The 25,743-nt window shown below is 60.2% G+C and overlaps 4 protein-coding genes across 4 annotated transcripts; all 4 read left to right on the top strand.

Moving 5' to 3' along the window:
- Nucleotides 1-323: 323 nt before the first annotated feature.
- On the top strand, nt 324-1,308 carry LOC136374809 (zinc finger protein 3-like; the record flags this gene model as incomplete). The annotated part of the gene is given in 2 exon segments (XM_066340201.1): nt 324-930; nt 933-1,308. Coding segments are annotated over 2 exon segments (711 nt in total), but the record flags the coding sequence as incomplete, so codon positions are not given.
- A 2,090-nt stretch (nt 1,309-3,398) lies between these two features.
- Nucleotides 3,399-4,900, top strand: LOC136374810 (zinc finger protein 436-like). The gene has a single exon (XM_066340202.1). It carries the CDS (start codon nt 3,426-3,428, stop codon nt 4,866-4,868), a length of 1,443 nt encoding a protein of 480 aa, XP_066196299.1. The 5' UTR covers nt 3,399-3,425; the 3' UTR covers nt 4,869-4,900.
- A 2,199-nt stretch (nt 4,901-7,099) lies between these two features.
- On the top strand, nt 7,100-8,994 carry LOC136374811 (zinc finger protein 418-like). The gene is made up of 2 exons (XM_066340203.1): nt 7,100-7,307; nt 7,494-8,994. Exons 1-2 carry the CDS (start codon nt 7,286-7,288, stop codon nt 8,810-8,812), a joined length of 1,341 nt encoding a protein of 446 aa, XP_066196300.1. The 5' UTR covers nt 7,100-7,285; the 3' UTR covers nt 8,813-8,994.
- A 4,302-nt stretch (nt 8,995-13,296) lies between these two features.
- Nucleotides 13,297-25,500, top strand: LOC136374812 (zinc finger protein 850-like). The gene is given in 5 exon segments (XM_066340205.1): nt 13,297-13,344; nt 13,531-15,090; nt 19,498-20,635; nt 23,905-25,223; nt 25,226-25,500. Coding segments are annotated over 5 exon segments (4,113 nt in total). The 5' UTR covers nt 13,297-13,322; the 3' UTR covers nt 25,300-25,500.
- Nucleotides 25,501-25,743: the final 243 nt, after the last annotated feature.

Below are 25,743 nucleotides of genomic sequence, written 5' to 3'. Positions count from 1 at the left end.
AGCTACATTGTTCTATTGTATACATCCAAGCATGAATTCTGTAAATATCTTCTTTTACGATTCTAGTTTGAAAAAATAATCATGTTCAGCTACCAAAAATCTTTACAATTCGATCATCTATCCTATGATGATTAGGTACAGTTTCACCCGACCTAGTTTCCAAATACAAGCCGTCCCAATCTTCTCCTTCTCCCCCCATCCCGGTTATCCAAGCAGAGTTATACTTGATTTGGTTAAAACAAGGAAAGGAACACCTGGTTGCAGTGAAGCAGAGACTCTATTCCCGGCTTCTCTGGTAACCGAAATTATTAACCCTATCCTAACACTCCCATCTCCTCAGGCACCAGCGGATTCACACGGATGAGAAGGCCTTCCGCTGCCCAGACTGCAAAAAGGGATTCAAGCAAAAGTCCAGCCTCATCACCCACTGGCGCATCCAGACCGGGGAGAGACCCTATGAGTGTGACCAATGCAGGAAGAGGTTTCTGACCAGTTCTGTTCCTCTCAGGCACCAGCAGACTCACATGCATGAGAGGCCCTTCCGCTGCCCCGACTGCGGGATGGGCTACAAGAGAAACTCCACCCTCATAAACCACCGGCGCATCCACACCGGGGAGAGGCCCTACGAGTGTCCCCAGTGTGGGAAGAGCTTCAGCCAGACCGGTGCGCTGTCTGAGCACCAGAGGAGGCACACAGGAGAGAGGCCCTACGAGTGTGACCAATGCAGGAAGAGGTTTCTGACCAGCTCAAATATCCTCAGGCACCAGCGGATTCACACGGATGAGAAGCCCTTCCGCTGCTCCGAGTGCAACAAGGGCTTCAAGCGGAACTCGCACCTCGTCAGCCACCAGTGCATCCACACCGGGGAGAGGCCCTACGAGTGCTCCCAGTGTGGGAAAAGGTTCTCACAGAGCTCTAACTTGACCAAACACCAACGGAGGCAGCACTGAGGGAAGCCCTGGAGTGCCCCGAGTGTGGGAAGAGCTTCGTGCACTGCTCCAGCTCCATCCCCCATGGGAGGATCCGTGCTGGGTGATCCCCAGTGAGCCCCGGTGGGCAGAGCCCCGGTGATCCCTGGTGCCGGTGATCCCTGTTGGGAAGACACCTGGCTGGGGACTCCACCTCCTCCTGGCTCCCCATGGACAGCTGAGGTTTTGTTTCATTTCTCTTTCTACTTTCACAACTATCACACGGCCATAAAATACGAAGTTTGAACTAAGACATTAATGGGGACATCGGCAGATCTTCCAGGGGCTGTGGGGGATTCGGGGTGACCATTCTCAGTCCACCCTGGCTGCAGCCTTGGTCAGGCTCCTGTCTGTCCCCAAAGTGGATTCTGGAGGCCTTTCAATAAATACCTACTTTATTCTCCAGTGCTGTCCAGTCTCTGTTTCATTTCAACCTTCCCAAGGCATAATTTCCATTCACATTCCAGGTCCCTGTCTGGATTATAAGTCCCTGTCCACATTCCGGGGCCTTTCCTGGATTCCAGGTTCCATTCCCAGTCCTGTCCCTGATGGAGTCCAGGACATCTCATTGGATGGCCTGGGACCCGAGGAAGGGAATTTGAGCCCTGCACAGGGGCGTGTGGAGCTGGTCCAGAGGCCTTGGAGACCTTGGCACAGAGCCCAGGAAAACCCTGGGTTTGATTTCAGTCCGTGGGAGAGGCTTCTGACACACAGAAAGGAATTGCAAACCACCGGGATGAGAAAACACACGTTTAGCTCAGCAGAAGATGCAAAATTCAGTAGTTTTAGGGTTCACAGTATAGAGGCAAATGGGGGGAAAATGGCGGAATTTGGGGGTTACCTCGTGTCCTTCTTCCTCGTCCTCCGTCTTTTGGGGTGGTGATGGCACAAAGTAGTTAGAGTTGATTGGGTCAAACCAGAAATGGCCATTTTAGTGTGAGCACTGGGCATTGGTGGAAAATAGTAAATAACCAAGACGTCGTTATCTGTGCAAATGTCAGGGGACGTCCCATCGGGGGCAGTCGCCTCTTGTCCCAGCCACTGTCAGCACCTCGGCTGGGAGAGGAGAAAATTCTGAGATATCAAATAATAAATGTCTCGAGAAACCTGAGATCAGAACCTTGAAGACTCCGCTTTTTTATACCAACACGACTCGGGGCTTTTACAGAGCCAAGGAGATTAAACAACCAAAATCACGGGTGACGAAACCCTTTTGGAGACATTCCCTATCCCCATTCCGGGTTCCTGTCCCCAATCTCATTGCAGATTCCCACTCCTGGCCCCTGGCCCCATTCCCTGTCCCCATTCCAGGTGCCATTCCCATTCCCTGTCCCCATTTCCTGTACCATTAATCCACATTCCAGGTCCCTGTCCCGAGTTCAGCACCCAGTGGTCGATCCCTGTACCAATGTCTGGTCTGTCCCTACATCCTGTCCCCACCCCGGCTCACTGTCCCCATTGCATGTCCCCAGGCCGCCTCCCTGTCCCCATTCCCTGTTCCCATTCCCTGTCCCCATTCCCTGACCCCAGTCCCTGTCCCCAGTCCCGCTCCCTGTCCCCTCTCACCGGACGCCGCCGCGATCGCTCCGCCCCTCTCCGCCCCTCACGTCGCCGGGGAAACCCCGCGCTGCGCCCGCCCACCAATCACAGCCCGAGATCCCTCCCGTATTTGCATAACCACGCCCCAGGGCTTGGCCCCGCCCAGCGCCGGCGGCAGCCGAGTCCGTGCGCTGTTCGCTACCAGTTCCCTCCCAGCGCTCCCAGTAAGAGCGATACTGGGAGGGAAAGCGCTCCCAGTTCCTTCCCGCTGCTCCCGGGATCGCTCCCGGGGCCGCGCGGGGCCGCGCCGCTTTGGAACCTCCCAGGGCGGGAGGAAGAGGAGGGACAGAGGCGGAGCAGCAGCAAAGGGAAAGAGAAAAGCAGCAGGAAAAGAGCGAGAAAAGGAAGAGGAGGAGCCGGATGCGGAGGGAAAGCAGAGGAAGAGGAGGAGCGGAGGAAGAGGAGCAGCAGCAGCAGCAGCACGCGGTTCCCCCGCCCGCCCGCTCCGGCCGCAGCTCCCCCGGCTCCGGCAGCATCGCCCCCCCCGGGACCCGCAGGTGAGCGGGGAGGGGGAGCTCGCCCCAAAGCCACGGCCGGGCTCTCCGGGAGGGGTTTGCTGCGGCCCGGAGCGTGTTCGGATCCCGCAGGAGCCCGAAGCCCAGCCGCACATGGCCCCGGAGGGATCTGGGCGGGTCCCACGTGGCCGTGGCCCGGTCCCGGCGGGCAGAGGCCGGAGATGAGCGGGCTCCGGGCCCCCCGAGGCTGAAAGGGGCGCTGACTTGTGCAGCTGCGCTCGGGCAGCGGGAGCAGCCGAGCCAACGCGCTCAGCCCTCGTTTTCCCCCCAAAGCAGGATTTCCCATTGCCAAGCCTCGGCCCCTGAGGAGGAGGAGGAGGAGGAGGCCGCGAGGAAGAGGAAGATGTCCCGGGAGGCGCAGGCAGGTGAGGAGGCAGTCAGTGCCCCTTTCCCCCTCTGTCCTGCTCCATGTCCCGGCCCAGCCTGGCCCCCGGCTGCAGCACAAGCCCGCTGCCGACGCCGTGCTGCCGGGGCTGCCCTGAGGGCATCTCCTGCCCCTTGGCTGTGGCACGGAGACAAATCCCGTCCTCTCCTTGTCCTTCCTCCCCCAGACACGGAGCTGAGCTCGGAGCCCGGGCAGGACAAAGCCCCGCGGCAGAAGCTGGTGCCAGAGGCCCTTTGGAGCGGCTCCACGGCGCAGGAATCCAACGGGGAGGAAAAGGCCCGGAGATCCCGCACCAGGAGGGGCTGCAAACGCACATCTCGGGGCTCCCAGGAGGAAAGACCCACCCTGGGGCAGAGCTCGGAGCTGGGGGTCCCTGAGCGGCGTCACGCTGGGGAGAAGCCCCACAAGTGCTCGGATTGCGAGAAGAGCTTCAAATCCAGATCTGTGCTGATCACACACCAGAGGATCCACACGGGAGAACGGCCCTACGAGTGTGGGGAGTGTGGGAAGAGCTTCAGGCGCAGGTCCCACCTGACTGCCCATAAGATGATCCACACCGGGGAGAAGCCCTACGAGTGTGACCAATGCAGGAAGAGGTTTCTCACCAGTTCCAGTCTTCTCCTGCACCAGCAGATTCACACAGGTGAGAGGCCCTTCCGCTGCCCCGACTGTGGGAAGGGCTTCAAGCTAAACTCCCACCTCATCGTCCATAAACGCAGCCACACCGGCGAGAGGCCCTACGAGTGTGACCAATGCAGGAAGAGGTTTCTCACCAGCTCCAGTCTTCTCCTGCACCAGCGGATTCACACGGATGAGAAGCCCTTCCGCTGCCCCGAGTGCAAAAAGGGATTCAATCAAGAGTCCAACCTCATCAGGCACCAGCGCATCCACACCGGGGAGAAGCCCTACGAGTGTGACCAGTGTGGGCAGAGCTTTTGCAGTAGATCCCGCCTGATTATTCACACGAGGATCCACACCGGAGAGAGGCCCTACGAGTGTGGGGAGTGTGGGAAGAGCTTTAGTTGCAGCTCTGCCCTTATCGTCCACCAGAGAACCCACACCGGAGAGAGGCCCTACGAGTGTCCCCAGTGTGGGAAAAGCTTCAAGTGTAAATCCAACCTGATCAAACACCATAGGATCCACACAGGGGAGAGGCCCTACGAGTGTGACCAATGCAGGAAGAGGTTTCACACCAGCTCCCATCTCCTCAGGCACCAGCGGATTCACACGGATGAGAAGCCCTTCCGCTGCCCCGAGTGCAAAAAGGGATTCAATCTAGAGTCCAGCCTCATCAGGCACCATCGCATCCACACCGGGGAGAGGCCCTACGAGTGTTCCCAGTGTGGGAGAAACTTCTCACAGAGCTCTAACTTGGCCCGACACCAACGGAGCCAGCACTGAGGGAAGCCCTGGAGTGCCTCGAGTGTGGGAAGAGCTTCGTGCCCTGCCCCACCTCAATCCCACATGGGAGGATTTGTGCTGGATGATCCCCAGTGAGCCCCGGTGGGCAGAGCCCTGGTGATCCCTGGTGCCGGTGATCCCTGTTGGGAAGACACCTGGCTGGGGGCTCCACCTCCTCCTGGCTCCCCATGGACAGCTGAGGTTTTGTTTCATTTCTCTTTGTCCTTTCACAGCTATCACACGGGCATAAAATACGAAGTTTGAACTGAGACGTTAATGGGGCATGGGGGGGATCTTCCAAGGGCCATGGGGGATTCGGGGTGACCATTCTAAGTCCACCCTGGCTGCAGCCTTGGTCAGGCTCCTGTCTGTCCCCAAGGTGGATCCTGGAGGCATTTCAATAAATACCTACTTTATTCTCCAGCTCTGTCCAGTCTCTGTTTCATTTCAGCCTTCCCAAGGCATCATTTCCATTGACAGTCCCAGTCCTGGTTAGGGTTCTAAATCCCTGACCACATTCTGTGTCCTTTCCCAGATTCCAGATTCCATTCCCAGTCCTGTCCTCATTCCCAGTCCCAATTCCGATCCCTCTCCCCATTTCCGGGCCCCATCCCCACGGCAATTCTCATTATGTGTCTCCTTTCCTGGTCCCTGACTCCTTTCCCTGTCGCCATTCCCTGTCCTCATTTCCAGTTACTATCCTCATTCCCTGTCTCCATTCTCTGACCCCACTCTGCGTCCCCATTCCCAGTCCTCATTCCCTGTACCCATGCCCTGCTCCCATTCCCTGCCCCTTTTTCTGTTCCCAGTCCCAGTCCCTGTCTCCATTCCCAGTCCGTAGCCCGTATTCCCTGACCCAGTCCCATATTCCCGGTCTCTCTCCTCACTCCCAGTTCCACTCCTGGTCCCTGTCCCCATTCCCAATCCCATTCCCGGTCCCTCTCTCCATTCCTGGTCCCAGTCCCGTATTACTTGTCCGATTTTTAGTCCCTGTCTCTATTCCCATTATCATTCCCACTCCTGCTCTTGTAGTTCCAATTCCTTTACTGATCCCTGTTCCCATTTCCGCGGCCATTCCAGCTCCCTATCCACATTCCCTGTCCCTATTCCCTGTCCCCATTCCTATTCACATTCCCGGTCCCTGTCCCCACTTCCATTCCGGGTCCCATTCCTGAGTTCCCTCTCCCCTGTTCCTGGTCCCATTCCCAACCCCTATCCATATTCTCTGTCCCTGACTCAGTCCCTGTCGCCAATTCCTCTCCTGTCCTGCATTCCAGGTCCCATTCCCCAACCCTGTCCCCATTCTTGGTGCGATTCCACGTCCCTTTGCCCAATCCTGGGTGCCACTCCTTATCCTACTCCCTGTCCCCATTCCCATTCCCTGTCCCCATTCCCGATCCCTGTCCCCATTCCCTATCCGCATTCCCTGTCCCCATTCCCGTTCCCTGTCCCCATTCCCTGTCCCCAGTCCCTGTCCCCAGTCCCTGTCCCCAGTCCCTGTCCCCAGTCCCGCTCCCGGTCCCTGTCACCGGACGCCGCCGCCATCGCTCCGCCCCTCTCCGCCCCTCACGTCGCCGGGGAAACCCCGCGCTGCGCCCGCCCACCAATCACAGCCCGAGATCCCTCCCGTATTTGCATAACCACGCCCCACGGCTTGGCCCCGCCCAGCGCCGGCGGCAGCCGAGTCCGTGCGCTGTTCGCTCCCAGTTCCCTCCCAGCGCTCCCAGTAAGAGCGATACTGGGAGGGAAAGCGCTGCCAGTTCCTTCCCGCTGCTCCCGGGATCGCTCCCGGGGCCGCGCGGGGCCGCGCCGCTTTGGAACCTCCCAGGGCGGGAGGAAGAGGAGGGACAGAGCCGGAGCAGCAGCAAAGGGAAATAGAAAAGCAGCAGGAAAAGAGCGAGAAAAGGAAGAGGAGGAGCCGGATGCGGAGGGAAAGCAGAGGAAGAGGAGGAGCGGAGGAAGAGGAGCAGCAGCAGCAGCAGCACGCGGTTCCCCCGCCCGCCCGCTCCGGCCGCAGCTCCCCCGGCTCCGGCAGCATCGCCCCCCCCGGGACCCGCAGGTGAGCGGGGAGGGGGAGCTCGCCCCAAAGCCACGGCCGGGCTCTCCGGGAGGGGTTTGCTGCGGCCCGGGGCGTGTTCGGATCCCGCAGGAGCCCGAAGCCCAGCCGCAGATGGACCCGGAGGGATCTAGGCGGGTCCCACGTGGCCGTGGCCCGGTCCCGGCGGGCAGAGGCCGGAGATGAGCGGGCTCCGGGCCCCCCGAGGCTGAAAGGGGCGCTGACTTGTGCAGCTGCGCTCGGGCAGCGGGAGCAGCCGAGCCAACGCGCTCAGCCCTCGTTTTCCCCCCAAAGCAGGATTTCCCATTGCCAAGCCTCGGCCCCTGAGCAGGAGGAGGAGGAAACCGCGAGGAAGAGGAAGATGTCCCGGGAGGCGCAGGCAGGTGAGGAGGCAGTCAGCGCCCCTTTCCCCCTCTGTCCTGCTCCATGTCCCGGCCCAGCCTGGCCCCCGGCTGCAGCACAAGCCCGCTGCCGACGCCGTGCTGCCGGGGCTGCCCTGAGGGCATCTCCTGCCCCTTGGCTGTGGCACGGAGACAAATCCCGTCCTCTCCTTGTCCTTCCTCCCCCAGACACGGAGCTGAGCACGGAGCCCGGGCAGGACAAAGCCCCGCGGCAGAAGCTGGTGCCAGAGGCCCTTTGGAGCGGCTCCACGGTGCAGGAATCCAACGGGGGGGAAAAGGCCCGGAGATCCCGCACCAGGAGGGGCTGCAAACGCACATCTCGGGGCTCCCAGGAGGAAAGACCCACCCTGGGGCAGAGCTCGGAGCTGGGGGTCCCTGAGCGGCGTCACGCTGGGGAGAAGCCCCACAAGTGCTCGGATTGCGAGAAGAGCTTCAAATCCAGATCTGTGCTGATCACACACCAGAGGATCCACACGGGAGCACGGCCCTACGAGTGTGGGGAGTGTGGGAAGAGCTTCAGGCACAGGTGCCGCCTGACTGCCCACAAGATGATCCACACCAATAAAAGGCCCTACGAGTGTGGGGAGTGTGGGAAGAGCTTCAGGGAGAGATCTCAGCTGATTACACACCAGAGGAGCCACACAGGGGAGAGGCCCTACGAGTGTGACCAATGCAGGAAGAAGTTTCAGACCAGCTCCAATCTCATGGTACACCAGCGGATTCACAAGGATGAGAGGCCCTTCCGCTGCCCCGACTGCGGGATGAGCTTCAAGCAAAACTCCACCCTCATAAACCACCGGCGCATCCACACCCGGGAGAGGCCCTACGAGTGTTGGGAGTGTGGGAAGAGCTTCAGGCAGAGCTCATACCTGACCACACACAAGAGGATCCACACCGGAGAGAGGCCCTACGAGTGTGGGGAGTGTGGGAAGAGCTTTAGTTGCAGCTCTGCCCTTATCGTCCACCAGAGAACCCACACCGGAGAGAGGCCCTACGAGTGTCCCCAGTGTGGGAAATGCTTCAGGATGAAATCCCACCTGATCAAACACCATAGGATGCACACAGGGGAGAGGCCATACGAGTGTCCCCAGTGTGGGAAGAGATTCAGCAGTAGCTCCCACCTGATTCTCCACAAACAAATACACACAGGAGAGAGACCCTACGAGTGTCACCAATGCGGGAAGAGGTTTCACACCAGCTATACTCTCCTCCTGCACCAGCGCATTCACACGGATGAGAAACCCTTCCACTGCCCCGACTGCGGGAAGGCCTTCAAGAAAAACTCCTACCTCGTCATCCACCAGCGCATCCACACCGGGGAGAGGCCTTATGAGTGTGACCAATGTGAGAAGAGCTTCAGGAATATGTCCAACCTGATGGTCCACAAGCGGACCCACACCGGTGAGAGGCCCTACGAGTGTCCCCAGTGTGGGAAGAGCTTCTCAACCAGCTCTAACTTGACCCAACACCAACGGAGCCAGCACTGAGGGAAGCCCTGGAGTGCCCCGAGTGTGGGAAACGAGCTTCGTGCGCTGCTCCAGCTCCATCCCCTATGGGAGGATCCATGCTGGGTGATCCCCAGTGAGCCCCGGTGGGCAGAGCCCCGGTGATCCCTGGTGCCGGTGATCCCTCTTGGGAAGACACCTGGCTGGGGGCTCCACCTCCTCCTGGCACCTCATAGACAGCTGAGGTTTTGTTTCATTTCTCTTTGTTCTTTCACAATTATCACACGGGCATAAAATGTGAAGTTTGAACTGATACGTTAGTAGGGACTTGGGCAGACCTTCCAGGGAACATGGGGGATTCGGGGTGACCATTCTCAGTCCACCCTGGGTGCAGCCTTGGTCAGGCTCCTGTGTGTCCGCAAGGCGGATCCTGGAGGCCGTTCAATAAATACCTACTTTATTCTCCAGCGCTGTCCAGTCTCTCTTTCATTTCAACCTTCCCAAGGCATCATTTCCATTGACAGTCCCAGTCCTTCTTAGGGTTCTAAATCCCTGACCACATTCTGTGTCCTTTCCCAGATTCCAGGTTCCATTCCCAGTCCTGTCCTCATTCCCAGCCCCATTTCTGATCCCTCTCCCCATTTCCTGTCCCCATCCCCAGGGCAATTCCCATTATGTGTCCCCGTTCCTGGTCCCTGACTCTTTTCCGCGTCGCCATTCCCTGTCCTCATTTCCAGTTACTATCCTCATTCCCTGTCTCCATTCTCTGACCCCACTCTGCATCCCCATTCCCAGTCACCATTCCCAGTCCTCATTCCCTGTCCCCATCCCCTGCTCCCATTCCCTGCCCCATTTTCTGTTCCCAGTCCCATTCCTATTCTCCATTCCCAGTCCGTAGCCCGTATTCCCTGACCCAGTCCCATGTTCCCGGTCTCTCTCTTCACTCCCATTTCCACTCCTGGTCCCTGTCCCCATTCCCAATCCCATTTCCGGTCCCTCTCTCCATTCCTGGTCCCAGTCCTGTATTACTTGTCCGACTTTTAGTCCCTGTCTCTATTCCCATTATCATTCCCACTCCCGCTCTTGTAGTCCCAATTCCTTTACTGATCCCTGTTCCCATTCCCGCTGCCATTCCAACTCCCTATCCACATTCCCTGTCCCTATTCCCTGTCCCCATTCCTATTCACATTCCCGGTCCCTGTCGCCACTTCCATTCCGGGTCCCATTCCTGAGTTCCCTGTCCCCTGTTCCTGGTCCCATTCCCAGCCCCTATCCATATTCTCTGTGCCTGACTCAGTCCCTGTCACCAATTCCTCTCCTGTCCTGCATTCCAGGTCCCATTCCCCATCCCTGTCTCCATACTTGGTGCGATTCCACGTCCCTTTGCCCAGTCCTGGGTGCCACTCCTTATCCCACTCCCTGTCCCCATTCCCTGTCCCCATTTCCTGTCCCCATCGCCTGTCCCCATCCCCTGTCCCACTTCCCAATTCCCTGTCCCATTCCCAATTCCCTGTCCCCATTCCTCTTCCCTGTCCCTGTACACTGTCCACATCCCCTGTCCCCATCCCCTGTCCTCCTTCCACATCCCCTGTCCCCGTCCCAATTCCGTGTCCCCATTCCCTGTTCCCTGTCCCCATTCCCAGTTCCCGTCCCCTCTCCCCATTACCACTCCCCATTCCCTGTTCTCATCCCCTGTCCCCGTCCCCTGTCCTCGTTCCCTGTTTCCATCGTCATTTCCCATCCCCTGTCCCCGTCCTGATTCCCTGTCACAATCCCCTGTCCCCATTCCCTATACGAATCCCCTGTCCCCATTCCCCGTCCCTATCCCCTGTCCCCGTTACCTGTCCTCATTCCCAGTTCCCCGTCCCCATTCCCAGTTCCCTGTCCCCATTCTCCAGGGCCGCCTCTCGCACGGGTTCCTCAGGGCTCCACAGCTCGGGCTGCCTGTGGCACACCAACCCTCCAGCCCTGCTGCTGTCCTTGGCCGGCTGCACAGAGCACAAGGCTTTGGCCATTTCTCCCAGGCCCCAGCTGGCCAGAGCAGCCCCTCTCAGAGTCTGCCCAAGGATGTCATGTGCCCCACGACCGTCTCCAACGGCTGAGGACAGAGACCCCAGGCTCTGAAAGGAGCCCCTGGCCTGGCCGAGGTGGAACGTTTGCCAAGTCTCGGAGGACTGGTCTGCATCTCCATGAGAACGGAGTGCCACAACAATGGAACTGGTCACAGTGGCCTGAGCCAAGGCTACTTGCCCAAACCGGTGTGTCCATAGCAGAGTAGGGACATGTACGGTGTGCAGCCTGTTCCCGAGCACCCGACCTCAGCACGGGAGGTTCCCGCTCTGGCTCTGTGCTCCTCGCTTGGCCTCAGCACAGGTGGCTCCTGCTTTGGCTCTGTGCCCCTCGCTTTAGTTCCCGCCTTGACCCACCTATAAAATCCCTGGAGACCCCCACTCACTTTTCTGATCACCCCACTGGAGAAGATCTTATCTATGAGCATCTCGGCCTCGTGGACTCGTCCCTCCGCGTTGGTAACTATAATCCCCTTCCCCTCTTTCTCTATCTTTCTTAGTATTCTTTATTTCTCTCCCCACTAGCGCATTTTTTGCCACTAAATAAAAGTGCATTTTTTATTAAGTAAACTGTGTCTCTTGTGCTCTGAGACCCTTAAAACGGACCATCAGGTCTCCTGCGTGTGTTTGCAGACCCTGACCCCCTCTGAGCCCTCTCTCCTGCAGGGGACACGGAGGGGACACGGGCCTGCAGGAGCCTCCTGCTCTTGGCCCATGAGCAAGGCTGCAGCTCCAGCCTTTGGGCGCTGGGCCGCAGCAGCCCAGGGGAGGCCCAGCTGCAGAGCTCGCAGCCCCGCAGGTGTTTCACCGCAACGCTTTGGGACACCAATCCCCGGCCCATATTCCCTCTGCTCTCACTGTTTCCATATTCCCTGTCCTGTTCCCATATTCCCATTCCCGGTCCCATTCCTGTGTTTTCGGACCCATTCGCATTCCCACTCGTGTATTCTCTGTCTCACTCCCAGTCCCCGTCCCCATTCCCGGTCACATCCCAATTCCCTTTCTCATATTTAGAATGCCACTGACTGTGCTGGTCCCGGTCTCAGTCCCGGTCCTCAATTCCAGTTCCAATTTCCAGGGCCAGTCCCAATTCCTGGTGCCATTCCTGGTCCCTGTCCACATTCCTGGTACGATTCTCAGTTCCGGTCCTCAACTGCGGCCCAATTCCCAGTGATTGCCCAGATTCCCGTCTCGCGTACCCGGTGCCATCCGTGGTCTCAGCGCCGTAGTCCCTCTCCCTGTCCCCATTCACCCTCCGCGTCCCCTGTCCCGTTCCCTGTCCCCATTCCCGTTCCCTGTCCCCATTCCCTGTCCCCAGTCCCGCTTCCTCTCCGCATTCCCTGTCCCCAGTCCCTGTCCCCAGTCCCGCTCCCTGTCCCCAGTCCCTGTCCCCATTCCCTGTCCCCAGTCCCGCTTCCTCTCCGCATTCCCTGTCCCCATTCCCTGTCCCCAGTCCCTATCCCCAGTCCCGTTCCCTGTCCCCATTCCCTGTCCCCATTCCCTGTCCCCCGTCCCGCTCCCTGTCCCCAGTCCCTGTCCCCATTCCCTGTCCCCATTCCCTGTCCCCAGTCCCGCTCCCTGTCCCCTCTCACCGGACGCCGCCGCCATCGCTCCGCCCCTCTCCGCCCCTCACGTCGCCGGGGAAACCCCGCGCTGCGCCCACCCGCCAATCACAGCCCGAAATCCCTCCCGTATTTGCATAACCACGCCCCAGGGCTTGGCCCCGCCCAGCGCCGGCGGCAGCCGAGTCCGTGCGCTGTTCGCTCCCAGTTCCCTCCCAGCGCTCCCAGTAAGAGCGATACTGGGAGGGAAAGCGCTCCCAGTTCCTTCCCGCTGCTCCCGGGATCGCTCCCGGGGCCGCGCGGGGCCGCGCCGCTTTGGAACCTCCCAGGGCGGGAGGAAGAGGAGGGACAGAGCCGGAGCAGCAGCAAAGGGAAAGAGAAAAGCAGCAGGAAAAGAGCGAGAAAAGGAAGAGGAGGAGCCGGATGCGGAGGGAAAGCAGAGGAAGAGGAGGAGCGGAGGAAGAGGAGCAGCAGCAGCAGCAGCACGCGGTTCCCCCGCCCGCCCGCTCCGGCCGCAGCTCCCCCGGCTCCGGCAGCATCGCCCCCCCCGGGACCCGCAGGTGAGCGGGGAGGGGGAGCTCGCCCCAAAGCCACGGCCGGGCTCTCCGGGAGGGGTTTGCTGCGGCCCGGGGCGTGTTCGGATCCCGCAGGAGCCCGAAGCCCAGCCGCAGATGGCCCCGGAGGGATCTGGGCGGGTCCCACGTGGCCGTGGCCCGGTGCCGGCGGGCAGAGGCCGGAGATGAGCGGGCTCCGGGCCCCCCGAGGCTGAAAGGGGCGCTGACTTGTGCAGCTGCGCTCGGGCAGCGGGAGCAGCCGAGCCAACGCGCTCAGCCCTCGTTTTCCCCCCAAAGCAGGATTTCCCATTGCCCAGCCTCGGCCCCTGAGGAGGAGGAGGAGGAGGAGGCCGCGAGGAAGAGGAAGATGTCCCGGGAGGCGCAGGCAGGTGAGGAGGCAGTCAGTGCCGCTTTCCCCCTCTGTCCTGCTCCATGTCCCGGCCCAGCCTGGCCCCCGGCTGCAGCACAAGCCCGCTGCCGACGCCGTGCTGCCGGGGCTGTCCTGAGGGCATCTCCTGCCCCTTGGCTGTGGCACGGAGACAAATCCCGTCCTCTCCTTGTCCTTCCTCCCCCAGACACGGAGCTGAGCACGGAGCCCGGGCAGGACAAAGCCCCGCGGCAGAAGCTGGTGCCAGAGGCCCTTTGGAGCGGCTCCACGGCACAGGAATCCAACGGGGAGGAAAAGGCCCGGAGATCCCGCACCAGGAGGGGCTGCAAACGCACATCTCGGGGCTCCCAGGAGGAAAGACCCACCCTGGGGCAGAGCTCGGAGCTGGGGGTCCCTGAGCGGCGTCACGCTGGGGAGAAGCCCCACAAGTGCTCGGATTGCGAGAAGAGCTTCAAATCCAGATCTGTGCTGATCACACACCAGAGGATCCACACGGGAGAACGGCCCTACGAGTGTGGGGATTGTGGGAAGAGCTTCAGGCAGAGGCCCCACCTGACTGCCCACAAGATGATCCACACCAATAAAGGGCCCTACGAGTGTGGGGAGTGTGTCAAGAGCTTCAGGGGGAGATCTGAGCTTATCACACACCAGAGGAGCCACACAGGGGAGAGGCCCTACGAGTGTGACCAATGCAGGAAGAGGTTTCAGACCAGTTCTGATCTTCTCAGGCACCAGCGGATTCACACAGATGAGAGGCCCTTCCGCTGCCCTGACTGCGGGTTGAGCTTCAAGCAAAACTCCGCCCTCATAAACCACCGGCGCATCCACACCGGGGAGAGGCCCTACGAGTGTGGGGAGTGTGGGAAGAGCTTCAGGCAGAGCTCAACCCTGACCACACACAAGAGGATCCACACCGGAGAGAGGCCCTACGAGTGTGGGGAGTGTGGGAAGAGCTTTAGTTGCAGCTCCGCCCTTATCGTCCACCAGAGAACCCACACCGGAGAGAGGCCCTACGAGTGTCCCCAGTGTGGGAAATGCTTCAGGAGGAAATCCACCCTGATCAAACACCATAGGATCCATACAGGGGAGAGGCCCTACGAGTGTTCCCAGTGTGGGAAGAGATTCAGCAGTCGCTCCCACCTAATTCTCCACAAGCAAATCCACACAGGAGAGAGACCCTACGAGTGTGACCAATGCGGGAAGAGGTTTCAGACCAGCTTTACTCTCCTCCGGCACCAGCGCATTCACACGGATGAGAAACCCTTCCACTGCCCCGACTGCGGGAAGGCCTTCAAGAAAAACGCCTACCTAGTCATTCACCAGCGAATCCACACCGGTGAGAGGCCCTACGAGTGTCCCCAGTGTGGGAAGACATTCAGCGATAGGCACATCTTGATCAGACACAAGATGATTCACAGTGGGGAGAGGCCCTACGAGTGTGACCAGTGTGGGAAGACATTCAGCGATAGGCGCAACTTGATCAGACACAAGATGATTCACAGTGGGGAGAGGCCCTACAAGTGTGACCAGTGTGGGAAGAGCTTCAGGCAGAGCTCAACCCTGACCACACACAAGAGGATCCACACCGGAGAGAGGCCCTACGAGTGTGGGGAGTGTGGGAAGAGCTTTAGTTGCACCTCTGCCCTTATCGTCCACCAGAGAACCCACACCGGAGCAAGGCCCTACGAGTGTCCCCAGTGTGGGAAGAGATTCTCACACAGCTCAACCTTGACCAAACACCAACGGAGGCAGCACTGAGGGAAGCCCTGGAGTGCCCCGAGTGTGGGAAGAGCTTCGTGCCCTGCCCCACCTCAATCCCTCATGGGAGGATCCGTGCTGGATGATCCCCAGTGAGCCCCGGTGGGCAGAGCCCCGGTGATCCCTGGTGCCGGTGATCCCTGTTGGGAAGACACCTGGCTGGGGGCTCCACCTCCTCCTGGCTCCCCATGGACAGCTGAGGTTTTCTTTCATTTCTCTTTGTCCTTTCAAAACACCATAAAATTGCCTTAAGATAAAGATATTGAACTAGGACCTTGATGGGGACATGGGGGGATCCTCCAGGGGCTGTGGGGGATGCTGCCTGTGAGGCAGTTGAGAGTTCCTGGCAGGGACTTGGGCCTTGCTCAGGGCTTTGGGCTGCCCAGGACGAGCAGCTCCGTCTGTGCTGGGAGACCCTGGCGGAGGTCCTGGGGCACCGGATCAATGACGTCCTGCCCAGGAAGTGTCCCCATCTCCCCCTGTAATGGTTCCTGGTGTCCCTGGTCCAGGATCCGCCTCTCTTCGCTGTCACTCCTCCTGCCCCTGCCCGTTCTCATTTCACCCCACTCCCAGTGCCATCCTGCTCCCATCCCAGTCCAGATCCTGTTCCTGGTCTCATTCCCTCTTTGTCTTCCATATTCTTGGTCTGGTTGCTGTTCCTGTATTCCCAGTCCCATATTCCCTGCCCTGTTCTCACTCTCAGATTCCTGGTCCCGCTGCTGGCCCCGCACTTCCATTGCTGGATTCCCTGTCCTGTTCCCATGTTCCCAGTCCCATTCCTGTATTCCCATTTCTGATCCCGGCCCACCTTCCTAATCCCCATCTCTCATTCTCTCAAGGCTTCATCTACCCATGTTCCCTGTGCGCTTCTGGTTTTCCTATTCCCAATCCCATTCCAGGTCCCCGTCCTTTATTCCTGGTGCCACTCCCATTCCCAGTCTGATATTCCTGGTCCCATTCTTGGTCCCTGTCCACATTCCCAGTATCATAACCACTCGCTGTGTGGTATTTCCAGTCCCATTCCAAGGCTCTGTCCCTGTGCCCGTTCCCAGTCCAAATTCCCTGTCCCTATTCCCTATACCCATCCTCTGTCCCCATTCGCTGTCCCAATTCCCTGTCCCTACCCCCGGTCCACGTTCCCTGTTCCTGTTCCCTGCCCCTGTTCCCTGTCCCCATTCCCTGTCCCCTTACCCTGGCTCCATCCCCTGTCCCAATCCTCTGTCCTCCTTCCCCAGCCCCTGTCCCCGTCCCAATTCCAATTCCCCATCCCCTGTCCCTCTCCCCATTCCCTGTTCCCATCCCCTGTCCCCGTCCCCTGTCCCCGTTCCCTGTTTCCGTCCTCTGTCCCCATCCTCTGTCCCCATCCCATCCTCATTTCCCATCCCCTGTCCCCGTCCTGGTTCCCTGTCACAATCCCCTGTCCCCATTCCCTATACCCATCCCCTGTCCCCATTCCCTATCCCCTGTCCCCGTTACCTGTCCCCATTCCCAGTTCCCCGTCCCCATTCCCAGTTCCCTGTCCCCATTCCCCAGGGCCGCCTCTCGCACGGGTTCCTCAGGGCTCCACAGCTCGGGCTGCCTGTGGCACACCAACCCTCCAGCCCTGCTGCTGTCCTTGGCCGGCTGCACAGAGCACAAGGCTTTGGCCATTTCTCCCAGGCCCCAGCTGGCCAGAGCAGCCCCTCTCAGAGTCTGCCCAAGGATGTGATGTGCCCCACGACCGTCTCCAACGGCTGAGGACAGAGACCCCAGGCTCTGAAAGGAGCCCCTGGCCTGGCCGAGGTGGAACGTTTGCCAAGTCTCGGAGGACTGGTCTGCATCTCCATGAGAACGGAGTGCCACAACAATGGAACTGGTCACAGTGGCCTGAGCCAAGGCTACTTGCCCAAACCGGTGTGTCCATAGCAGAGTAGGGACATGTACGGTGTGCAGCCTGTTCCCGAGCACCCAACCTCAGCACGGGAGGTTCCCGCTCTGCCTCTGTGCTCCTCGCTTGGCCTCAGCACAGGTGGCTCCTGCTTTGGCTCTGTGCCCCTCGCTTTAGTTCCCGCCTTGACCCACCTATGAAATCCCTGGAGACCCCCACTCACTTTTCTGATCACCCCACTGGAGAAGATCGTATCTATGAGCATCTCGGCCTCGAGGACTCGTCCCTCCGCGTTGGTAACTATAATCCCCTTCCCCTCTTTCTCTATCTTTCTTAGTATTCTTTATTTCTCTCCCCACTAGCGCATTTTTTGCCACTAAATAAAAGTGCATTTTTTATTAAGTAAACTGTGTCTCTTGTGCTCTGAGACCCTTAAAACGGACCATCAGGTCTCCTGCGTGTGTTTGCAGACCCTGACCCCCTCTGAGCCCTCTCTCCTGCAGGGGACACGGAGGGGACACGGGCCTGCAGGAGCCTCCTGCTCTTAGCCCAGGAGCAAGGCTGCAGCTCCAGCCTTTGGGCGCTGGGCCGCAGCAGCCCAGGGGAGGCCCAGCTGCAGAGCTCGCAGCCCCGCAGGTGTTTCACCGCAACGCTTTGGGACACCAATCCCCGGCCCATATTCCCTCTGCTCTCACTGTTTCCATATTCCCTGTCCTGTTCCCATATTCCCATTCCCGGTCCCATTCCTGTGTTTTCGGACCCATTCGCATTCCCACTCGTGTGTTCTCTGTCTCACTCCCAGTCCCCATCCCCATTACCGGTCACATCCCAATTCCCTTTCTCATATTTAGAATGCCACTGTCTGTGCTGGTCCCGGTCTCAGTCCCGGTCCTCAATTCCAGTTCCAATTTCCAGGGCCAGTCCCAATTCCTGGTTCCATTCCTGGTCCCTGTCCACATTCCTGGTACAATTCTCAGTCCCGGTCCCCAACTGCGGCCCAATTCCCAGTGATTGCCCTAATTCCCGTCTCGCGTGCCCGGTGCCATCCGTGGTCTCAGGGCCGTAGTCCTGCTACCTGTCCCCATTCACCCTCCCCGTCCCCAGTCCCGCTCCCTGTCCCCAGTCCCACTCCCTGTCCCCGTTCCCTGTCCCCATTCCCTGTCCCCATTCCCTGTCCAAATTCCCTGTCCCCAGTCCCTGTCCCCATTCCCTGTCCCCATTCCCTGTCCCCAGTCCCGTTCCCTGTCCCCAGTCCCTGTCCCCAGTCCCGTTCCCTGTCCCCATTCCCTGTCCCCATTCCCTGTCCCCAGTCCCGCTCCCTGTCCCCTCTCACCGGAAGCCGCCGCCATCGCTCCGCCCCTCTCCGCCCCTCACGTCGCCGGGGAAACCCCGCGCTGCGCCCGCCCACCAATCACAGCCCGAGATCGCTCCCGTATTTGCATAACCACGCCCCAGGGCTTGGCCCCGCCCAGCGCCGGCGGCAGCCGAGTCCGTGCGCTGTTCGCTCCCAGTTCCCTCCCAGCGATCCCAGTAAGAGCGATACTGGGAGGGAAAGCGCTCCCAGTTCCTTCCCGCTGCTCCCGGGATCGCTCCCGGGGCCGCGCGGGGCCGCGCCGCTTTGGAACCTCCCAGGAGCGGAGGAAGAGGAGCAGCAGCAGCAGCAGCACGCGGTTCCCCCGCCCGCCCGCTCCGGCCGCAGCTCCCCCGGCTCCGGCAGCATCGCCCCCCCCGGGACCCGCAGGTGAGCGGGGAGGGGGAGCTCGCCCCAAAGCCACGGCCGGGCTCTCCGGGAGGGGTTTGCTGCGGCCCGGGGCGTGTTCGGATCCCGCAGGAGCCCGAAGCCCAGCCGCACATGGCCCCGGAGGGATCTGGGCGGGTCCCACGTGGCCGTGGCCCGGTGCCGGCGGGCAGAGGCCGGAGATGAGCGGGCTCCGGGCCCCCCGAGGCTGAAAGGGGCGCTGACTTGTGCAGCTGCGCTCGGGCAGCGGGAGCAGCCGAGCCAACGCGCTCAGCACTCGTTTTCCCCCCAAAGCAGGATTTCCCATTGCCAAGCCTCGGCCCCTGAGCAGGAGGAGGAGGAGGAGGAAACCGCGAGGAAGAGGAAGATGTCCCGGGAGGCGCAGGCAGGTGAGGAGGCAGTCAGTGCCCCTTTCCCCCTCTGTCCTGCTCCATGTCCCGGCCCAGCCTGGCCCCCGGCTGCAGCACAAGCCCGCTGCCGACGCCGTGCTGCCGGGGCTGCCCTGAGGGCATCTCCTGCCCCTTGGCTGTGGCACGGAGACAAATCCCGTCCTCTCCTTGTCCTTCCTCCCCCAGACACGGAGCTGAGCACGGAGCCCGGGCAGGACAAAGCCCCGCGGCAGAAGCTGGTGCCAGAGGCCCTTTGGAGCGGCTCCACGGCGCAGGAATCCAACGGGGAGGAAAAGGCCCGGAGATCCCGCACCAGGAGGGGCTGCAAACGCACATCTCGGGGCTCCCAGGAGGAAAGACCCACCCTGGGGCAGAGCTCGGAGCTGGGGGTCCCTGAGCGGCGTCACGCTGGGGAGAAGCCCCACAAGTGCTCGGATTGCGAGAAGAGCTTCAGGTGGAGATATATGCTGATCACACACCAGAGGATCCACACGGGAGAACGGCCCTACGAGTGTGGGGAGTGTGGGAAGAGCTTCCTGCACAGGTCCCACCTGACTGTTCACAAGAGAACACACAGTGGAGAGAGGCCCTACGAGTGTGACCAATGCAGGAAGAGGTTTCACACCAGCTCCAGTCTCCTCCTGCACCAGCGTATTCACACGGATGAGAAGCCCTTCCGCTGCCCCGAGTGCATCAAAGGATTCAAGCAAAAGACCGGCCTCATCAGCCACCAGCGCATCCACACCGGGGAGAAGCCCTACGAGTGTGACCAATGCAGGAAGAGCTTTCGGAGCAGTTCTGATCTTCGCATCCACCACCGGACTCACACAGATGAGAGGCCCTTCCGATGCCCCGACTGCGGGATGAGCTTCAAGCGAAACTCCAACCTCATCGTCCATAAACGCATCCACACCGGGGAGAGGCCCTATGAGTGTGGGGAGTGTGGGAAGAGCTTCAGCTGCAGCTCAACCCTGACCACACACAAGAGGATCCACACCGGAGAGAGGCCCTACGAGTGTGGGGAGTGTGGGAAGAGCTTTAGTTTAAGCTCTGCCCTTATCGTCCACCAGAGAACTCACACTGGAGAGAGGCCCAACGAGTGTGACCAATGCAGGGTGAGGTTTCTTACCAGCTCCCATCTTCTCCAGCACCAGCGGATTCACACAGGTGAGAAACCCTTCCGCTGCCCCGACTGCAACAAAGGATTCAAGCAAAAGTCCAGCCTCAACACCCACCAGCGCATCCACACCGGGGAGAGGCCCTACGAGTGTCCCCAGTGTGGGAAGAACTTCAGCATGAGATCCAAGCTGAATGCCCACATGTTTATGCACACCGGGGAGAGGCCCTACGAGTGTGACCAATGCAGGAAGAGGTTTCTGACCACCTCCAATCTCCTCAGGCACCAGCGGATTCACACGGATGAGAAGCCCTTCCGCTGCCCCGAGTGCAACAAAGGATTCAAGCACAAGTCCAACCTCATCACCCACCAGCGCATCCACACCGGGGAGAGGCCCTACGAGTGTCCCCAGTGTGGGAAAAGGTTCTCACAGAGCTCTAACTTGACCCAACACCAACGGAGGCAGCACTGAGGGAAGCCCTGGAGTGCCCCGAGTGTGGGAAGAGCTTCGTACGCTGCCCCACCTCCATCCCCCATGGGAGGATCCGTGCTGGATGATCCCCAGTGAGCCCCGGTGGGCAGAGCCCCGGTGATCCCTGGTGCCGGTGATCCCTGTTGGGAAGACACCTGGCTGGGGGCTCCACCTCCTCCTGGCTCCCCATGGACAGCTGAGGTTTTGTTTCATTTCTCTTTCTACTTTCACAACTATCACACGGCCATAAAATACGAAGTTTGAACTAAGACGTTAATGGGGACATGGGGGGATCATCCAGGGGCCGTGGGGGATTCGGGGTGACCATTCTAAGTCCACCCTGGGCGCAGCCTTGGTCAGGCTCCTGTCTGTCCCCAAGGTGGATTCTGGAGGCCTTTCAATAAATACCTACTTCATTCTCCAGCACTGTCCAGTCTCTGTTTCATTTCAACCTTCCCAAAGCATCATTTCCATTCACATTCCAGGTCCCTGACTGGATTATAAATACCTGTCCACATTCCGGGGCCTTTCCCAGATTCCAGGTTCCATTCCCAGTCCTGTCCCTGATGGAGTCCAGGACATTCCATTGGATGGCCTGGGACCTGAGGAAGGGAATTTGAGCCCTGCACAGGGGCGTGTGGAGCCGGTCCAGAGGCCTTGGAGACCTTGGCACAGAGCCCAGGAAAACCCTGGGTTTGATTTCAGTCCATGGGAGAGGCTCCTGACACACAGAAAGGAATTGCAAACCACCGGGATGAGAAAACACACGTTTAGCTCAGCAGAAGATGCAAAATTCAGTAGTTTTAGGGTTCACAGTATAGAGGCAAATGGGGGGAAAATGGCGGAATTTGGGGGTTACCTCATGTCCTTCTTCCTCGTCCTCCGTCTTTTGGGGTGGTGATGGCACAAAGTAGTTAGAGTTGATTGGGTCAAACCAGAAATGGCCATTTTAGTGTGAGCACTGGGCATTGGTGGAAAATAGTAAATAACCAAGACGTCGTTATCTGTGCAAATGTCAGGGGACGTCCCATCGGGGGCAGTCGCCTCTTGTCCCAGCCACTGTCAGCACCTCGGCTGGGAGTAGAGAAAATTCTGAGATATCAAATAATAAATGTCTCGAGAAACCTGAGATCAGAACCTTGAAGACTCCGCTTTTTTATACCAACACGACTCGGGGCTTTTACAGGGCCAAGGAGATTAAACAACCAAAATCACGGGTGACGAAACCCATTCGGAGACATTCCCTATCCCCATTCCGGGTTCCTGTCCCCAATCTCATTGCAGATTCCCACTACTGGCCCCTGGCCCCATTCCCGGTCCCCATTCCAGGTGCCATTCCCATTCCCAGTCCCCATTTCCTGTACCATTAATCCACATTCCAGGTCCCTGTCCCGAGTTCAGCACCCAGTGGTCGATCCCTGTACCAATGTCTGGTCTGTCCCTACACCCTGTCCCCACCCCGGCTCACTGTCCCCATTCCATGTCCCCAGGCCGCCTCCCTGTCCCCATTCCCTGTTCCCATTCCCTGTCCCCAGTCCTTGTCCCCATTCCCTGTCCAGAGTCCCTGTCCTCATTCCCTGTCCCCATTCCCTATCCCCAGTCCCGTTCCCTGTCCCCATTCCCTGTTCCCATTCCCTATCCCCAGTCCCGTTCCCTGTCCCCATTTCCTGTCCCCAGTCCCTATCCCCAGTCACGTTCCCTGTCCCCATTCCGTGTCCCCATTCCGTGTCCCCATTCCTTGTCCCCATTCCCTGTCCCCATTCCCTGTCCCCAGCCCCTGTCCCCATTCCCTGTCCCCATTCCCTGTCCCCAGTCCCTGTCCCCAGTCCCTGTCCCCAGTCCCTGTCCCTGTCCCCTCTCACCGGACGCCGCCGCCATCGCTCCGCCCCTCTCCGCCCCTCACGTCGCCGGGGAAACCCCGCGCTGTGCCCGCCCACCAATCACAGCCCGAGATCCCTCCCCTATTTGCATAACCACGCCCCAGGGCTTGGCCCCGCCCAGCGCTGGCGGCAGCCGAGTCCGTGCGCTGTTCGCTCCCAGTTCCCTCCCAGCGCTCCCAGTAAGAGCGATACTGGGAGGGAAAGCGCTCCCAGTTCCTTCCCGCTGCTCCCGGGATCGCTCCCGGGGCCGCGCGGGGCCGCGCCGCTTTGGAACCTCCCAGGGCGGGAGGAAGAGGAGGGACAGAGCCGGAGCAGCAGCAAAGGGAAAGAGAAAAGCAGCAGGAAAAGAGCGAGAAAAGGAAGAGGAGGAGCCGGATGCGGAGGGAAAGCAGAGGAAGAGGAGGAGCGGAGGAAGAGGAGCAGCAGCAGCAGCAGCACGCGGTTCCCCCGCCCGCCCGCTCCGGCCGCAGCTCCCCCGGCTCCGGCAGCATCGCCCCCCCCGGGACCCGCAGGTGAGCGGGGAGGGGGAGCTCGCCCCAAAGCCACGGCCGGGCTCTCCGGGAGGGGTTTGCTGCGGCCCGGGCCGTGTTCGGATCCCGCAGGAGCCCGAAGCCCAGCCGCAGATGGCCCCGGAGGGATCTGGGCGGGTCCCACGTGGCCGTGGCCCGGTGCCGGCGGGCAGAGGCCGGAGATGAGCGGGCTCCGGGCCCCCCGAGGCTGAAAGGGGCGCTGACTTGTGCAGCTGCGCTCGGGCAGCGGGAGCAGCCGAGCCAACGCGCTCAGCCCTCGTTTTCCCCCCAAAGCAGGATTTCCCATTGCCCAGCCTCGGCCCCTGAGGAGGAGGAGGAGGAGGCCGCGAGGAAGAGGAAGATGTCCCGGGAGGCGCAGGCAGGTGAGGAGGCAGTCAGTGCCCCTTTCCCCCTCTGTCCTGCTCCATGTCCCGGCCCAGCCTGGCCCCCGGCTGCAGCACAAGCCCGCTGCCGACGCCGTGCTGCCGGGGCTGCCCTGAGGGCCTCTCCTGCCCCTTGGCTGTGGCACGGAGACAAATCCCGTCCTCTCCTTGTCCTTCCTCCCCCAGACACGGAGCTGAGCACGGAGCCCGGGCAGGACAAAGCCCCGCGGCAGAAGCTGGTGCCAGAGGCCCTTTGGAGCGGCTCCACGGCGCAGGAATCCAACGGGGAGGAAAAGGCCCGGAGATCCCGCACCAGGAGGGGCTGCAAACGCACATCTCGGGGCTCCCAGGAGGAAAGACCCACCCTGGGGCAGAGCTCGGAGCTGGGGGTCCCTGAGCGGCGTCACGCTGGGGAGAAGCCCCACAAGTGCTCGGATTGCGATAAGAGCTTCAAATCCAGATCTGTGCTGATCACACACCAGAGGATCCACACGGGAGAACGGCCCTACGAGTGTGGGGATTGTGGGAAGAGCTTCAGGCAGAGGCCCCACCTGACTGCCCACAAGATGATCCACACCAATAAAGGGCCCTACGAGTGTGGGGAGTGTGTCAAGAGCTTCAGGGGGAGATCTGAGCTGATCACACACCAGAGGAGCCACACAGGGGAGAGGCCCTACGAGTGTGACCAATGCAGGAAGAGGTTTCAGACCAGTTCTGATCTTCTGAGGCACCAGCGGATTCACACAGATGAGAGGCCCTTCCGCTGCCCTGACTGCGGGATGAGCTTCAAGCAAAACTCCGCCCTCATAAACCACCGGTGCATCCACACCGGGGAGAGGCCCTACGAGTGTGGGGAGTGTGGGAAGAGCTTCAGGCAGAGCTCAACCCTGACCACACACAAGAGGATCCACACCGGAGAGAGGCCCTACGAGTGTGGGGAATGTGGGAAGAGCTTTAGTTGCAGCTCCGCCCTTATCGTCCACCAGAGAACCCACACCGGAGAGAGGCCCTATGAGTGTCCCCAGTGTGGGAAATGCTTCAGGAGGAAATCCACCCTGATCAAACACCATAGGATCCATACAGGGGAGAGGCCCTACGAGTGTTCCCAGTGTGGGAAGAGATTCAGCAGTCGCTCCCACCTAATTCTCCACAAGCAAATCCACACAGGAGAGAGACCCTACGAGTGTGACCAATGCGGGAAGAGGTTTCAGACCAGCTATACTCTCCTCCGGCACCAGCGCATTCACACGGATGAGAAACCCTTCCACTGCCCCGACTGCGGGAAGGCCTTCAAGAAAAACGCCTACCTAGTCATTCACCAGCGAATCCACACCGGTGAGAGGCCCTACGAGTGTCCCCAGTGTGGGAAGACATTCAGCGATAGGCACATCTTGATCAGACACAAGATGATTCACAGTGGGGAGAGGCCCTACGAGTGTGACCAGTGTGGGAAGACATTCAGCGATAGGCGCAACTTGATCAGACACAAGATGATTCACAGTGGGGAGAGGCCCTACAAGTGTGACCAGTGTGGGAAGAGCTTCAGGCAGAGCTCAGCCCTGACCACACACAAGAGGATCCACACCGGAGAGAGGCCCTACGAGTGTGGGGAGTGTGGGAAGAGCTTTAGTTGCACCTCTGCCCTTATCGTCCACCAGAGAACCCACACCGGAGCAAGGCCCTACGAGTGTCCCCAGTGTGGGAAGAGATTCTCACACAGCTCAACCTTGACCCAACACAAACGGAGGCAGCACTGAGGGAAGCCCTGGAGTGCCCCGAGTGTGGGAAGAGCTTCGTGCGCTGCTCCAGCTCCATCCCCCATGGGAGGATCCGCGCTGGATGATCCCCAGTGAGCCCCGGTGGGCAGAGCCCCGGTGATCCCTGGTGCCGGTGATCCCTGTTGGGAAGACACCTGGCTGGGGGCTCCACGCCCTCCTGGCTCCCCATGGACATCTGAGGTTTTGTTTCATTTCTCTTTGTCCTTTCAAAACACCATAAAATTGCCTTAAGATAAAGATATTGAACTAGGACCTTGATGGGGACATGGGGGGATCCTCCAGGGGCTGTGGGGGACGCTGCCTGTGAGGCAGTTGAGAGTTCCTGGCAGGGACGTGGGCCTTGCTCAGGGCTTTGGGCTGCCCAGGACGAGCAGCTCCGTCTGTGCTGGGAGACCCTGGCGGAGGTCCTGGGGCACCGGATCAATGACGTCCTGCCCAGGAAGTGTCCCCATCTCTCCCTGTAATGGTTCCTGGTGTCCCTGGTCCAGGATCCGCCTCTCTTCGCTGTC

Source organism: Sylvia atricapilla, unplaced genomic scaffold (genome assembly GCF_009819655.1).
Source record: "Sylvia atricapilla isolate bSylAtr1 unplaced genomic scaffold, bSylAtr1.pri scaffold_141_arrow_ctg1, whole genome shotgun sequence".
NCBI classification, from domain to species: Eukaryota; Metazoa; Chordata; class Aves; order Passeriformes; family Sylviidae; genus Sylvia; species Sylvia atricapilla.
The sequence above is the reverse complement of the archived record's forward strand: the minus strand, read 5'-3'. Positions and strand labels throughout refer to the sequence as shown.

What these genes read in the sequence shown, in the direction of transcription:
- LOC136374811 (XM_066340203.1), top strand. Translation starts at nt 7,286, where the DNA reads ATGTCCCGGGAGGCGCAGGCAG. An exon ending in GTCCCGGGAGGCGCAGGCAG is followed by an intron (nt 7,308 to 7,493) that starts GTGAGGAGGCAG and finishes TTCCTCCCCCAG; the next exon opens with ACACGGAGCTGAGCACGGAG.
- LOC136374810 (XM_066340202.1), top strand. Translation starts at nt 3,426, where the DNA reads ATGTCCCGGGAGGCGCAGGCAGGTGAGGAGGCAGTCAGTGCCCCTTTC.